This window comes from Botryllus schlosseri, chromosome 12 (genome assembly GCF_051294905.1).
Source record: "Botryllus schlosseri isolate E-star chromosome 12, Bs_hap1, whole genome shotgun sequence".
Classification (NCBI taxonomy): Eukaryota; Metazoa; Chordata; class Ascidiacea; order Stolidobranchia; family Styelidae; genus Botryllus; species Botryllus schlosseri.
In genome coordinates, this window is record NC_137247.1 from 1,748,403 (window position 1) to 1,764,547 (window position 16,145).

Consider the following 16,145-nt stretch of genomic DNA (forward strand, 5'->3'; position numbering starts at 1 on the left):
CAGAATACTAAAGTAGCTTTTCGCGTATATGTACCTAATACTAAAGTGTTTATGATTTCAGATTGCTTCAACTTCATGACATTTTCAGTATTAACAGAAATATAGACCTAGAATACTAACTTTTATTCGTAAATAGCTACTTCTACCTTAATTTAATGGATTTATCTGAGATCATTGATTTACTTAATCCCTCCAAAATGTGCATTATACAAGTACGTCACCATCGAAACCCTCTGGCTATAACTATCTGGCAGTATAATTGCAGCAAAAACTCGAGTACTAATTTTAAAGTAACTTAGGTAACTAAATACTCGGGTACTAATTTTAAAGTAACTTAGGTATCTAAATGAGCTCTGAGTCGCTGTTATCTCGCATCTGACCATGGAGTTAACACCGGTATTACCTTCGCTCACTGATGAAAAAGATGAAAGTTGTTAAAGAAAGCAGATTAGTATGAAAACTCGTTAAATAGAAGTAAAAGTAGCCTAGAAACATAACTACTTACTGAAAAATCGTTACGTAGAAATGGGGTTAGTCTACGAACATAACCACTTACTTACTTTGAAATCTCAACTTGTACTTGTAGTCGTACTTTACCTTTACACGACGTTTTTGTATAATGGATACTAATTTTATTAAAAATAAACAAAAAGCGCGAGAAATTACATTTTATCCCGGAACGCATCAAGAAAAATCATATAAATTTTGTAAAGTAGATAGAAAACTACACTATTCCGATGCCCGGAAGACTCTTACACTCTGGATTTTGTGCAGTATATACTAATTTTACATTGCGGAGTATTCCATTAACGTTAATCCAGTGATCCTCCATCTATTTTCAATCACGATCCTCTTATTTGTCTAGGCTTCGAACCCCACATCCAGTACGTTTTCTGGGGATTAATATTTTCAGAGTCAAGTATAGCGTATCGAGACTTCATGAAACTTACTTGGAAATAGTTACTTCTACCCTAATTTAAAAGGTTTCTCAGATATCGTTACAATGGAAATGGGTTGAGCGAGCGGTTAAGGCGTTGGACTTAAGTTTCAATGAACAGGTGTTCACGTGGGTTCGAACCCAACACCCAGTACGTTTTAAGGGGATTAATACTTTTAGATTCAAATATAGCGTATCGAGTACTTTTTCTCAACTGTAATAACAACTTTTAGACTCCGGATTTTGTGTAGTATATACTAATTTACAATACCGCATTTGTAATTCGTGCAAGTACAGGAATATCATAGTTCTTGTAACAAAGTTGTCTGCGCACAATATATGTTAATCATAAGTCCTACACATTCATGATTTCGTCCTAGTTTGAGTTTTAGAAAATATTATACCGACATCGCGACATCTTTCAAAAACAAAACCATGATCAATGCTTGAGAGATCATTTTTGCTATTTATCATTGACATAAGTCATTCTGGAGTGCGAAAACGCATTGTACGATATAGATGAAACTTGAGCAAATCCAAGGATCCTCATTTTCAAAGTAGCTTAGATCTCGAAATAAGCTCTGACTCGCTATTCTCCTCAAACCATGGAATTATCACGAGTATCAGCACCTTCGATCACTGAAGAGAAGGATGAAATTATATCCGAAGCATATTCCTTGACCAGGAATTTTATCATGTACGAACTCGATGGCTCATGCGTTAAGGTAAATACGAAAGCAGAGAGAACCTTACGTCGAGTTGGGTATGAAATGTTCGAGCGACATCGAACAGTCCTGAACGCAGTCTCCAAACGTCTCCGCTATAGTGATGTTGAAGTCAATGAAAAATATAAAGAATATTTACCCGATGAGCGAATGTTCCTGATGATAGCTGAGGAAATTTTCAAAGATACCAAAGAAAATTGGGGGAGGATTGTCTCCATTTTTGTGCTCGGTAGCATTCTTGCTCGCAAGAACGAGAATGAACATCACGGGGAGCATATAGAAGCTATCATACAGACAGTTGGGAATTACATTGCTAGCAAAAGACGAAAGTGGATAGTGCGAAATGGAGGATGGGTGGGTGATTTACATGCCTTGCTTAGGATTTACAAATTATCTTTAGCATGAGATATATAGTGTATCTGCTCTCCAGAGCCCATATCACCTCTCGATGATGAAATTCAGCTTTAGCTTCTAATTCGGTTCCCAATTTATATTCTACGACACGATAACTTTCCTCCGTATGATCATTAAGGCTTCTATTTTTATTGCAGGACGGCTTTGTAGAATTCTTTGATAATACCGCTTTCGACTACAATAAAGTTTGGAAGGGACTCGTGTTTGTCGGAATCGGACTGACATCTATTGCAATAACATTATCAAGATAATGGATGTTCGCATGCTTTATCTCATGTAATATTTTACCAATATAATTCTCCATCGTTTAATCGTGGTAGTTTTTCTGTAGGATGTATACAGTTTTTCTGAGAATACTCGAAACATTTGCCCCATAAGAAAACCTTCTTTATACTTTTAATTTTTCAAATTTCTACAGCTACGTAAGGGAATTGTTAGGGTTACCCAGAATACGCTACAGGTCAAATTTGATTCGAATACGAGCAGTATTGTGACAGAGATTTACGATAATGTAAAATAACCTACCTTATACGACATCAAATTTCGTCTTCTCTCCAAGTGGAAATATCATGTTCAATAGTATTGTTTATACCGAACAAATATAAAATTGCCTATGCTGTTGCTTTGCAAGAATACTTCGCTCAGTAACCAATTTCTGGTGGATTCCAAATCGATATAGATAGAAATACGGCATACTTTACGCTCCAATTCGCTTCCCACACATTCCATATAATTACTAACAGAACAGTACCAGCCTTGAAATTTTGCGTAGTACTAGATGGCATGTATACAATTTCATGACATCCGACAGTACGACGGAGACTATCAAAATATCGGAAGGAGCTAGAGTACTAACGTTTTACTTACTCGAAAATGACTACTTCTACCTTATTTTAAAGGATTCTTCGCTCGGAGCGAAATTTTATGTGGTTTTGGATACTATCCAAGATGTAGGCTCACTTTGATGGGTACTTCGTAAAACTCAAATATTGCGCAGTGAGAGTTCTCAAATTCTCGAAGTATTTTTGTTATTTTTATTGCGAAAAGTCATTCTGCAGCGCGAAAATGCGTCGTAGGATATAGATGACACTAGCACCACTCATCAAGACCACTGAAAACAGTACATTTCAACATTTAGTAGCAGTAAATTACTAGTAAAGTAAAAGAAGGTATGATTTCTGAGTGAGTTAAAAAGTATGATGGGTATTCGTTGCGTTGTATAAGCATAAAAAACATTCCCGCGCGCTCGTAAACCTAACACTTCCTACCCTACCACCTACTACTAAGACGCGCGCGCGGGAATGTTTTTTATGCTTATACAACGCAACGAATACCCATCATACTTTTTAACTCACTCAGAAATCATACCTTCTTTTACTTTACTAGTAATTTACTGCTACTAAATGTTGAAATGTACTGTTTTCAGTGGTCTTGATGAGTGGTGCTAGTGTCATCTATATCCTACGACGCATTTTCGCGCTGCAGAATGACTTTTCGCAATAAAAATAACAAAAATACTTCGAGAATTTGAGAACTCTCACTGCGCAATATTTGAGTTTTACGAAGTACCCATCAAAGTGAGCCTACATCTTGGATAGTATCCAAAACCACATAAAATTTCGCTCCGAGCGAAGAATCCTTTAAAATAAGGTAGAAGTAGTCATTTTCGAGTAAGTAAAACGTTAGTACTCTAGCTCCTTCCGATATTTTGATAGTCTCCGTCGTACTGTCGGATGTCATGAAATTGTATACATGCCATCTAGTACTACGCAAAATTTCAAGGCTGGTACTGTTCTGTTAGTAATTATATGGAATGTGTGGGAAGCGAATTGGAGCGTAAAGTATGCCGTATTTCTATCTATATCGATTTGGAATCCACCAGAAATTGGTTACTGAGCGAAGTATTCTTGCAAAGCAACAGCATAGGCAATTTTATATTTGTTCGGTATAAACAATACTATTGAACATGATATTTCCACTTGGAGAGAAGACGAAATTTGATGTCGTATAAGGTAGGTTATTTTACATTATCGTAAATCTCTGTCACAATACTGCTCGTATTCGAATCAAATTTGACCTGCAGCGTATTCTGGGTAACCCTAACAATTCCCTTACGTAGCTGTAGAAATTTGAAAAATTAAAAGTATAAAGAAGGTTTTCTTATGGGGCAAATGTTTCGAGTATTCTCAGAAAAACTGTATACATCCTACAGAAAAACTACCACGATTAAACGATGGAGAATTATATTGGTAAAATATTACATGAGATAAAGCATGCGAACATCCATTATCTTGATAATGTTATTGCAATAGATGTCAGTCCGATTCCGACAAACACGAGTCCCTTCCAAACTTTATTGTAGTCGAAAGCGGTATTATCAAAGAATTCTACAAAGCCGTCCTGCAATAAAAATAGAAGCCTTAATGATCATACGGAGGAAAGTTATCGTGTCGTAGAATATAAATTGGGAACCGAATTAGAAGCTAAAGCTGAATTTCATCATCGAGAGGTGATATGGGCTCTGGAGAGCAGATACACTATATATCTCATGCTAAAGATAATTTGTAAATCCTAAGCAAGGCATGTAAATCACCCACCCATCCTCCATTTCGCACTATCCACTTTCGTCTTTTGCTAGCAATGTAATTCCCAACTGTCTGTATGATAGCTTCTATATGCTCCCCGTGATGTTCATTCTCGTTCTTGCGAGCAAGAATGCTACCGAGCACAAAAATGGAGACAATCCTCCCCCAATTTTCTTTGGTATCTTTGAAAATTTCCTCAGCTATCATCAGGAACATTCGCTCATCGGGTAAATATTCTTTATATTTTTCATTGACTTCAACATCACTATAGCGGAGACGTTTGGAGACTGCGTTCAGGACTGTTCGATGTCGCTCGAACATTTCATACCCAACTCGACGTAAGGTTCTCTCTGCTTTCGTATTTACCTTAACGCATGAGCCATCGAGTTCGTACATGATAAAATTCCTGGTCAAGGAATATGCTTCGGATATAATTTCATCCTTCTCTTCAGTGATCGAAGGTGCTGATACTCGTGATAATTCCATGGTTTGAGGAGAATAGCGAGTCAGAGCTTATTTCGAGATCTAAGCTACTTTGAAAATGAGGATCCTTGGATTTGCTCAAGTTTCATTTATATCGTACAATGCGTTTTCGCACTCCAGAATGACTTATGTCAATGATAAATAGCAAAAATGATCTCTCAAGCATTGATCATGGTTTTGTTTTTGAAAGATGTCGCGATGTCGGTATAATATTTTCTAAAACTCAAACTAGGACGAAATCATGAATGTGTAGGACTTATGATTAACATATATTGTGCGCAGACAACTTTGTTACAAGAACTATGATATTCCTGTACTTGCACGAATTACAAATGCGGTATTGTAAATTAGTATATACTACACAAAATCCGGAGTCTAAAAGTTGTTATTACAGTTGAGAAAAAGTACTCGATACGCTATATTTGAATCTAAAAGTATTAATCCCCTTAAAACGTACTGGGTGTTGGGTTCGAACCCACGTGAACACCTGTTCATTGAAACTTAAGTCCAACGCCTTAACCGCTCGCTCAACCCATTTCCATTGTAACGATATCTGAGAAACCTTTTAAATTAGGGTAGAAGTAACTATTTCCAAGTAAGTTTCATGAAGTCTCGATACGCTATACTTGACTCTGAAAATATTAATCCCCAGAAAACGTACTGGATGTGGGGTTCGAAGCCTAGACAAATAAGAGGATCGTGATTGAAAATAGATGGAGGATCACTGGATTAACGTTAATGGAATACTCCGCAATGTAAAATTAGTATATACTGCACAAAATCCAGAGTGTAAGAGTCTTCCGGGCATCGGAATAGTGTAGTTTTCTATCTACTTTACAAAATTTATATGATTTTTCTTGATGCGTTCCGGGATAAAATGTAATTTCTCGCGCTTTTTGTTTATTTTTAATAAAATTAGTATCCATTATACAAAAACGTCGTGTAAAGGTAAAGTACGACTACAAGTACAAGTTGAGATTTCAAAGTAAGTAAGTGGTTATGTTCGTAGACTAACCCCATTTCTACGTAACGATTTTTCAGTAAGTAGTTATGTTTCTAGGCTACTTTTACTTCTATTTAACGAGTTTTCATACTAATCTGCTTTCTTTAACAACTTTCATCTTTTTCATCAGTGAGCGAAGGTAATACCGGTGTTAACTCCATGGTCAGATGCGAGATAACAGCGACTCAGAGCTCATTTAGATACCTAAGTTACTTTAAAATTAGTACCCGAGTATTTAGTTACCTAAGTTACTTTAAAATTAGTACTCGAGTTTTTGCTGCAATTATACTGCCAGATAGTTATAGCCAGAGGGTTTCGATGGTGACGTACTTGTATAATGCACATTTTGGAGGGATTAAGTAAATCAATGATCTCAGATAAATCCATTAAATTAAGGTAGAAGTAGCTATTTACGAATAAAAGTTAGTATTCTAGGTCTATATTTCTGTTAATACTGAAAATGTCATGAAGTTGAAGCAATCTGAAATCATAAACACTTTAGTATTAGGTACATATACGCGAAAAGCTACTTTAGTATTCTGATGGAGTGCAAATACTTGTTTACTTATCAACTTTGAAGGCTTGCGCAGTTTGTGGTGTGATACGCAAAATTAGTGTGTTCAAATCAGACCTGTCGTACACATAGTGATGTCGCATTAGTCATAAATATACATGATAGAATATCAAGGAAAAGTATCATCTAACGTTTAATGAATGTTATTTCTTTCTCGGAAGCAAGTCATTATCAAAACATAGTGATCAAAATTATCGCAGAGCAATAGCGGTTTTGCGTAAATTCCGAACAAAATCCAGAGTGTAAGAGTCTTTAGTGCATCGGAATAGTGTACTCTTCTATCTACTTTACAAAATTTATACGATTTTTCTTGCTGCGTTCCAGGATAAAATGTAATTTTTCGCGCTTTTTGTTTATTTTTAATAAAATTAGTATCCATTATACAAAAACGCCGTGTAAAGGTAAAGTACGAATACAAGTACAAGTTGAGATTTCCTAAGTTACTCTAAAATTAGTACCCGAGTATTTAGATACCTAAGTTACTTTAAAATTAGTACTCGAGTATTTGCTGCAATTATACTGCCAGATAGTTATAGCCAGAGGGTTTCGATGGTGACGTACTTGTATAATGCACATTTTGGAGGGATTAAGTAAAGCAATGATCTCAGATAAATCCATTAAATTAAGGTAGAAGTAGTTATTTACGAATAAAAGTTAGTATTCTAGGTCTATATTTCTGTTAATACTGAAAATGTCATGAAGTTGAAGCAATCTGAAATCATAAACACTTTAGTATTAGGTACATATACGCGAAAAGCTACTTTAGTATTCTGATGGAGTGCAAATACTTGTTTACTTATCAACTTTGAAGGCTTGCGCAGTTTGTGGTGTGATACGCAAAATTAGTGTGTTCAAATCAGACCTGTCGTACACATAGTGATGTCGCATTAGTCATAAATATACATGATAGAATATCAAGGAAAAGTATCATCTAACGTTTAATGAATGTTATTTCTTTCTCGGAGGCAAGTCATTATCAAAACATAGTGATCAAAATTATCGCAGAGCAATACCGGTTTTGCGTAAATTCCGAACAAAATCCAGAGTGTAAGAGTCTTTAGTGCATCGGAATAGTGTAGTCTTCTATCTACTTTACAAAATTTATACGATTTTTCTTGCTGCGTTCCCGGATAAAATGTAATTTTTCGCGCTTTTTGTTTATTTTTAATAAAATTAGTATCCATTATACAAAAACGCCGTGTAAAGGTAAAGTACGAATACAAGTACACGTTGAGATTTCAAAGTAAGTAAGTGGTTATGTTCGTAGACTAACCCCACTTCTACGCAACGATTTTTCAGTAAGTAGTTATGTTTCTAGGCTACTTTTATTCGGGAAATCTCGGTGTAATTCGATCTGCGTGCATTATCCATTTATGCTCCAATGCGTTTTGCGGCTTTAGTATAGGTATTGGATCTAATATATTCTATAAAACATGTATATTCCGATATACAAGAGCATATTGTTATTTCATGTGGTTAACCGTTGATATAGATGCGATGCGATCGACGCGGGTATACTCTGAAACCGGTTGTCCGTTTATATGAGAAAAGATGCTGTGAAGGACTCTAAAAAAAAGCGGCAGTTGAGCAAGACGTAGTTTGCTTACTGCAGTAATTCATTTCACTTGCAGAACTTCTATGGCCAAGCTCCACGTGTGTGTTTCAGAGTAGTTCCAAATGAATGAATTTCATTTTCACGTGCTTGAATTCGTTTTACCATACTGTAAAATACTTTTACATGCCCAAGTTGGGGATTCTCGTTACATTGTCTTCTTGTGTGTTGGTGATTAAATACATTGCGACGCTGTCACTTGGCTCTTAATTGGGTTGTTTCATCTGAAAGAACTAATTTTGTCTGTTATAATACTTTATTAGACTTGTATGGCGAGGCGTCTGGTATCGAGAAGTGAGATCGTAAGCAATCATTGAGTCAGTCGTGATGTCTGGTTGGGAGTGTCGGCCTCTTATATCCAGCAAGTGTAATGTGCCATATTAGGCCGTAAGTATCGTAGGCCCCGCGTGAAGTGTACAAATTTCGATGTTGCGCAAATACCACAAACTTTGCTATGCAAGACAGACTTTACGCAAAAGTTGCTATTCTGAAAATTTTGTCAAGGTAATGGTTTGAAAACTTATACTTGAGCACTACGAAATGTACAAGTACTTTATCTTTACACGGCGTTTTTTGTAAAATGAATACTAATTTTATTGAAAAAATAAAAAAGAGCGAAAAATTACATTTTATCCCGGAGCGCAACAAGAAAAATCGTATGAATTTGTAAACTACTTATTCATGACATAATAATAATTTCGCGTATGCTATGCATACAAATGAGGAAAGTTACATCAACGCGTGTTAACTATCGAGTTATCGAATGATTTTTTCCTTACATCAAAACAACTAGAATGTGTAACTACATTAAAAAACGTATCTAAATGAGCTCCAGGGCATTGTGATTATGCAGCATACCAAATTTCATCACACATTGCATGATGGAACAACTTTTAAACTAACGCAGTTCTATAGCAACTTTTCCCTAAATCTGTCACTTTTTACGTGGAGAGAGTACATAGCGAAGTACTTATACATTTTGGAGCACTCAAATATAGGTTTGGTCTGCTTGCGCTATACTTAATGAATCATTCCTGTGTCATAAATACTTGAGTTGTTGGTGCGTGTAGACAAAAACCTACTTGAGAACATAAATTTAAAATGGAAAATGCGTGAGCTGGACTAACTTTTTACGTAGTTCGAAATCGCTACTTCTATACATTAATTCAAAGTATTTGTCAGTCATCGCAGCACCGCTCATATTGCGCAACATCTATTTATTTCACGGATAACAAATTACTCCTGCTTTTATCAGAGGATACTTTCTTAGGGTTTGCCTACTAACAGTACTTAGTTTAGATTAATGAAAAATATAGAGATTGAAAATAGATCACTGGATTATAGTTTACAGAAAACTCCACAATTCTATGTGACGTCCTTCCATGCCAACAACCTCCGAACTATTCGCCACCCCATAAACACTTGAGTAGGCCTCCATTTGATGCGTGTGGGGAAAACCTAGCTAAATTTTCATATGCATTTAGTTTCCAGCTCTGAAAGCAAGCTTGGTCTATGATCAATAGCAACTTTTGCGTAAACTCCGTTCTATTTCACTTCATACCTACACAATGTAGATAGTCTATTCAAATAATTCGATGTATAATTGAACTTTCCTCTGCATGATCATTAGGGCTTCTATTTTTTGTTGCAGGTCAACTTTGTTGTAGCCGAAAGCGGTAGTATCTAGCAACAAGGTTTAAATGACTCGGCGTTTATTGACCGTATTCTCGTCATGCAAAAATGATGCATGTATTAGTATGAAGCTCAGATGCAGCAAAGTGTCTGAGACTGCCTGTAAAAATGATGCAAAGCAGCGACTCTAATTTCCCGGCTAGAGTGGCCCTTGCTTCAGAGTGGCTCAAGATTTACGTACTCATGCTTGATTTGTTTCCATAGCCCCGGCCTTGGGAATCGCTTGTATGCGTCCAAAGAAAATAAGTCGTGAAATGTGGAAACTGTAGAAACCATTAGGAATCGCGTACCTGCCGCGAAAAGTTTGTTTAATTGTAACGCCGAGAATTGTGCGCCTACGGCTAGTCCGTTGGCGTTTTAGCGCTGATTAAATTATCCTTATACTCGACATGCAAAGTAAATTTGCAGGTATTGGAATGAATTCAGTTGTAGTGTGCATTCATATTAGGTCATGAAATGCGGAGACCTCGACAATCGAAACCACGATCTGTCTGCGCTCAAAATCGCATTTTATATGAATTAATTAATTAGTGATGATGTGTAGAATTTTAATACATCATCATAGAACCCCACGCCTAGTTCAACGTTGATTAGTGTTATCTGTGAATATCTGGCAAATATAGTATTCTATTAACATCATAGTTTTCGAAATTTATGTGTAATCTGAATGTTATTTATATCCAAAAAAGTAAGTTATTATATTAATATTTTCAAGTCGCAGCGCTTAAAATCACATTTTATATTAATTAATTAGTGATGATACATTTCAAGTTATTCAATACATATTGTTAAATATACATGGAAAACCGGTATTGAAATTCACAAAACAATGAAATTTGCTCATAAATACACACGATGTGGCAGTGGCAGGTGGCAGATGATGTGGCAATGGGTGTGCACTGTGCTATAGGTGCGGCAATGGGTGGATGATGTGGCAATAGGTGTGCTATAGGTGCGGCAATGGGCGGATGATGTGGCAATAGGTGTGCTATAGGTGCGGCAATGGGCGGATGATGTGGCAATAGGCGTCCCATAGGTGCGGCAATGGGCGGATGATGTGGCAATGTAGGCGTGCCAATTAAGGCGACGTGGCCTTCTGGGATTGGCGGGGCATAAACGATACCAACTACACTACTCTCTGGATACGTCAATGCGTCAGAACTGTTGTTTTAGTCATCATCAAATTTCGCGGTTCATGCTAATCAGATTTTGGTTGGCCTTGCAATTGTACCTGGTGTCATAAATAATTTCGAGAATTACCTCGCAGGCCACACCTAACCTTCTAGTGTGCCAAATTTGGCCTGCGTGCCACGAGCTGGCCGAACCTGATCTGTATGGCTATTAATAGCAGTGATTGGTGGTACATAAAAATTCTAATGAAAATTCTTTGAAAGCAAATGTTTTCATGATGGAGAAGTTGGAGTCGGAGTCGGAGTCGAAGTCAGGGTCATTCTCCCAAACTCCGACTCCGACTCCAGTCAGTATTTTCCCCACGACTCCGACTCCGACTCCAGCTATTATAGTTTTCACGAATCCGACTCCGACTCCGACTCCATCAAGCGAAAATTACCCAGACTCCGACTCCGACTCCACCGACTCCACAGCCCTGGTGCTTGGGCAGGTAATATTTACCTTATATCTCAACGACATTTCTGAGCCCTCCCAATTGAATACTACACTGTTCGCTGGTGATACCCACCTTCTCTCTTGCTCACCCTCAAAGGCTATGGTGGGGGCCGTGACCAGTGACCACATGCACAAAGTGCATGAGTGGGCGGCTCACAATAATCTTTGCATCAACGCCGCGAAATCCCAGTTATTGGCCCTGAACTCCGAAAAAAATAACGGTTACCATCGCTGGTCAACCTATTTTCAACTCGGAAAATGCTAAATACCTTGGGGTTTTACTAGACTGGAACATGTCCTGGAAGAGTCACATTCAGTCGCAAGAAATACAATTATCTCGAAACTGTGGTCTGTTCAACAGCCTCAGAGACTACATGCCAGCCTGGGTCCTTCTGATACTCTTTAAATCATTTTTCCTGTCGAAGTTACAATATGGTGTCATCTGTCAGAGGGGGCTGCCAGTAAAACTGCAATGAAGCCGCTACAAAAACTACAGCATCAAGTCCTCCGTATTATAGCCAGGGCCATAAAGGCACCAGGATGTGTGACCAACAAATCACTGCTCAAACAATTCGGTGTCCAAGACATGAAGGAAATGAGAAAACTCGAAATTTCAAAGTTTATGTATTAGTTACACTGCGGCCGCTGCCCCAAAAACTTCAATGACTTCTTTACCTCCGTAGAAAAAGTGCATAAGTACGACACACGCGCGTCCATGTCGCCCAACTATCATATGGTTGACAAAAAAGATCATCGTTCTATCAAATATGCTGGACCTGAAGTGTGGAACAGTATCTCGCCGGCTATCCGACAGTTCTCCAGCATGTCCACATTCAAGTCGAAATACAAGCAATTTCTACTGAATCAATACTAGTCAGCCCTAAGTTTACCGGACCAGAACCTGACATATCGATCTTGCCTACCGTCACTTGCTGCCACCTGATTTATCGCCTGCCACATTGTATTATCTTCTTTTACTTTCATCCAGTGTGCATGCCTCCTCTTTACATCGCCTAGGCTCAGGTGGGTGTCTGATCTTAAGACTACTCCTAGTCATTTCGGCATCTTCCTGTCAATCATTGTATTGCAGTCTTGTGATGTTTTGAAGTGATGAAATTATATTAATGAACTTGAACTTGATCAAGTTACTGTTTCAAGATTCAAGACCATATCTTCTTTGTGTTCATTGTTACATTAGGCATTAAAGTCGTGAGTCTCTAAATCGTAATAGTATGATAATGCAATCACTGCATGTGAATAACGGTATATTCCTCACTCATAATTCTTTTTTATATCAAGCAATTAAAGATGCGGTTGCGCACCTGCTACAGCGGGGCTTTAAAAAAAGCAAGGCTATTCTACCAAGCCACACAGAGCTAGGAACGCATCTTAATATCAACGCATTAACCCGGTATCATGTATTAGCAATGTAATTCACTGCTTTCGATTTATAAACAAAACTCGAAACAATAACTACATATTGTAAATTTATTCGTCAAAAGCTTTTCGACTGACCCTCATCAGTAGCGAACGTCAGTGTCAGTAAAGGCTGTATCAGACGAGGCGATGCCGGCGATGTCGACCGATAATTTCTCTACCATCATGTGAGAGATCGTTGCACTTGATTAGTTTCAGAATGCGTTGACCCGTTGCATTTAAACCTGCTCGGGGATGATTGACATCTGCGAGTCGGTTTTTTGTTGTTGTACAGGTCAGGTACACTGAACTGAAAAACGTACCAACTACCGTATTATGATTAGTGATGGGCGGATAGTGATTTCTGAGAATCCGAATCCATCCGAAAGCTCAAAGCTCTGATGAGCAATCCTTCCGAATACGAACAATCTCATCCAAATACCCATGCAAATCCGAAAAATCTTGTTCATGATCCAGAAAATCCGAACAGAATAAATATTCCGAAGAATACCAATTGTGTAGCGGAGCTAGATACATTTGGGGCCTAGAGTTGGCTGGTTTATATTTGCTTGGACCTTTGACAAAACAACTTTAGAGTGCTACCAGTCCTATAACAAGGGGTACACTGTCCGTTTTGGTTGTCGAGCTGACGATTTTATTCTTTCGACTTGAAGTTAAAAGTCACGTCTGGTCAAAATTATCCAGAAACAAAGGTACAACTAGCCGAAAATATTCGAAACTAATTCTTCAGTATGGTTATGATGTCCGTCCAGTGTGTTCATGCTGCAATGTCTTGTCGAATGAAACCTTCTCGGAACCATAGTAGTATGGTATTTGTAAGGACAGGTCAAAAAAGTTGAAGGCAGCACGAGTTTAGACTGCCATGATAGCTGTAGAAGAATATGCGCGTGCTGATGCTACTCGAAGGTGGTGGGTACATCCGATTTTGCAACGCCGGCTATACTGGATAAGTGGAGCGGCTCAATAATTTAGTACTACATCGAAGAATTTCGTTCCGCAATGCCTCGCCAGAAGGTCCTTCCGCCGAACGGCTTGAGCAAGATAGACGCTATTCAAGTCTCGACACTGGTTTATATATGGATACGCATGAGCGCATCTCCCACTTCTCTCATCGCCGGCGATGTCGCCGAGTTAATTGACACTGTCAATTAAAATCGGCGGCGATTCGGCCGATGGCAGCGATGATGAAACAAACACTAACGCTCCGCCGACATCGCCTCGTCTGATACAGCCTTAACTTGATCATAATCACGCACTGTGTCAACAGACTGCGATGATGGAGTTGGAGAAACATTACTTATTCTAATTCGCCGTGGGATATGCTGGGGACACACTGCGTGATTATGATCAAGTTACTGCTTGTAATTCGGCTATTGGACAGCATCTCTTATCCCATCCAGAATGTGCTGATCATTACAATGACAGTCAGTTTTCCAAAGTTGCTCGTGGCCGTTCTCTTTTTCATTTGAATGTCCTGGAATCTACGGTCATAAAGCTGCGAAAGCCGATTTTCTGTCGCCAGCAGGAACGCCTCTACACCCTTGAAATATTTCATTAATGTTGTTTGCTGTGTTCTCGGTTATTTATAACCGAATATGTGCTCGTCAACTTTTGTTTTGTATCGTTACTACCGTATCTTGCACGTCTACTAGTTGTTTGTTTTTGTTATTATTACGTCATAGACACAAAATAGTTCTTACATTTCGAATTGGTCCATCCTATCACTGATGTTCGCTACTGATGAGGGTAAGTCGAAAAGCTTTTAGCGAATAAATTACCAATATGAAGTTATTGTTTCGCATTATTCTGAAGTTCTCTACCACAAATGGTTTGTATAAATAAAACTGCACGCCGCCGACTGTAGCCTAAACTCGGCCTGCCAATGTATTTTCTGCTTCACGTTTGACCCTCCGGGTGATATAAAACTCACCCCTGTTCTAACATGCGCAGAGTGAAGAACAGATTTTGTGTCTGATTTTCCGTTTTACACAATACAAGCATGTGCAATTGCAAAACACTTCCGTGAATAAGTTAACTCGTGTGTGTGTGGGGGGGGAGGGCGTCAAGATCATCGTTCGTAGTGAAATGATCTTGACGCATACATAGGTAGCTGTATTGTCCTTCAGTTGCGCAAAGTTTATGCATCTTTCTTTGCAAGGTTACGCCTTACATGCCATGATGATAAATCGAAAAGATACGCAGTTAAAAAAGTTCCAAATCCTGTGAAGTAAATCTTAGAAATTCAATTGCTTCGTTCGGGTAATGTGTTGCTATGTGAAAAATCATCTCTCACTATACTCGATTCGAATCATCAGAAATACTTGACTCAGATTCGAGCACTCGAATCATTTTGCCTAGCCCTAGTCGCGAACGAGAATCGCCAAATAATAACGGTTCGGGTGTACCAATCACTTAATGCCAGTGAACCGATTACCGAAAGTCTCACCGTCGAATCATTTGTGATGATCAGGTCTCTAGTCACGAAGTAAGGACTTGCTTCCTCGTTTTCCACTTGAATTGAGACAACGCCACAGACTGATGCATTCCAGTAGGAGAAGGACTCGTGCTGTCGAAGATTTTAGATAAAGCATCATGCATGACGAGGATGATCGGAATAATTATGAGAGCTTAATACATCCAAATACTCCAATAATACGATAAATGATACCTCCCAAGCCCCCCCAATCCCTCTTTCTTCAAAATTCAGGATCAAGCCGCTCATGACGCCGGTGTCACATAAATATGATTTATTATATATAATTATAATCGTGACTGGTTTACATAGATACCACAGCTCTAACAGAATGGTAATGCAAAATTATTTATATATAACAGGACATGAACATCACCAACGGGGGATTCGCAAGCGGGTAATGTGGGTTACGTCTGTACGCACGGGGAGCTCCAGGTATTCATGTAGCCTATGTATATTTGGATTATGGCGCTTAGCAACTTTGACCTTTTGTACCAAACCTAAATGTCGGTAGTTCATTCTCTCGATTGAACTACTAGATTGAAGCTGTCTCTCGGTTGAAAACACAGATCCAATAACTAGTG

The 16,145-nt window shown here is 38.3% G+C and overlaps 4 protein-coding genes across 4 annotated transcripts in view; 2 read left to right on the forward strand and 2 right to left on the reverse strand.

Moving 5' to 3' along the window:
- Window positions 1-16,145, forward strand: part of LOC145452907 (macrophage mannose receptor 1-like) — a 448,907-nt gene that overhangs the window by 320,249 nt on the left and 112,513 nt on the right. The window lies entirely within an intron of this gene.
- Window positions 1-16,145, reverse strand: part of LOC145452896 (uncharacterized) — a 172,899-nt gene that overhangs the window by 15,613 nt on the left and 141,141 nt on the right. Inside the window, exon 47 of the mRNA XM_080331023.1 lies at window positions 15,535-15,654. Within this exon, the coding sequence (XP_080187149.1) occupies window positions 15,535-15,654 (120 nt within the window). The remainder of the gene's footprint in view (window positions 1-15,534; window positions 15,655-16,145) is intronic.
- On the forward strand, window positions 453-2,512 carry LOC145452771 (induced myeloid leukemia cell differentiation protein Mcl-1 homolog). Its single transcript, XM_080330920.1, has 2 exons — window positions 453-2,016; window positions 2,214-2,512. The coding sequence occupies exons 1-2, from the start codon at window positions 1,543-1,545 to the stop codon at window positions 2,325-2,327; spliced, it is 588 nt and encodes a 195-aa protein (XP_080187046.1). The 5' UTR covers window positions 453-1,542; the 3' UTR covers window positions 2,328-2,512.
- LOC145451849 (induced myeloid leukemia cell differentiation protein Mcl-1 homolog) lies at window positions 4,095-5,207 on the reverse strand. The gene is made up of 2 exons (XM_080330075.1): window positions 4,674-5,207; window positions 4,095-4,476 (listed from the first exon to the last, which is right to left on the reverse strand). The coding sequence occupies exons 1-2, from the start codon at window positions 5,145-5,147 to the stop codon at window positions 4,363-4,365; spliced, it is 588 nt and encodes a 195-aa protein (XP_080186201.1). The 5' UTR covers window positions 5,148-5,207; the 3' UTR covers window positions 4,095-4,362.

Coding starts and splice junctions, on each gene's coding strand:
- LOC145452771 (XM_080330920.1), top strand. CDS start 1,543: ATGGAATTATCACGAGTATCAGCACCTTCGATCACTGAAGAGAAGGAT. Junction 2,017..2,213: donor TAGTGCGAAATGGAGGATGG/GTGGGTGATTTA, acceptor TTTTTATTGCAG/GACGGCTTTGTAGAATTCTT.
- LOC145451849 (XM_080330075.1), bottom strand. CDS start 5,147: ATGGAATTATCACGAGTATCAGCACCTTCGATCACTGAAGAGAAGGAT. Junction 4,477..4,673: donor TAGTGCGAAATGGAGGATGG/GTGGGTGATTTA, acceptor TTTTTATTGCAG/GACGGCTTTGTAGAATTCTT.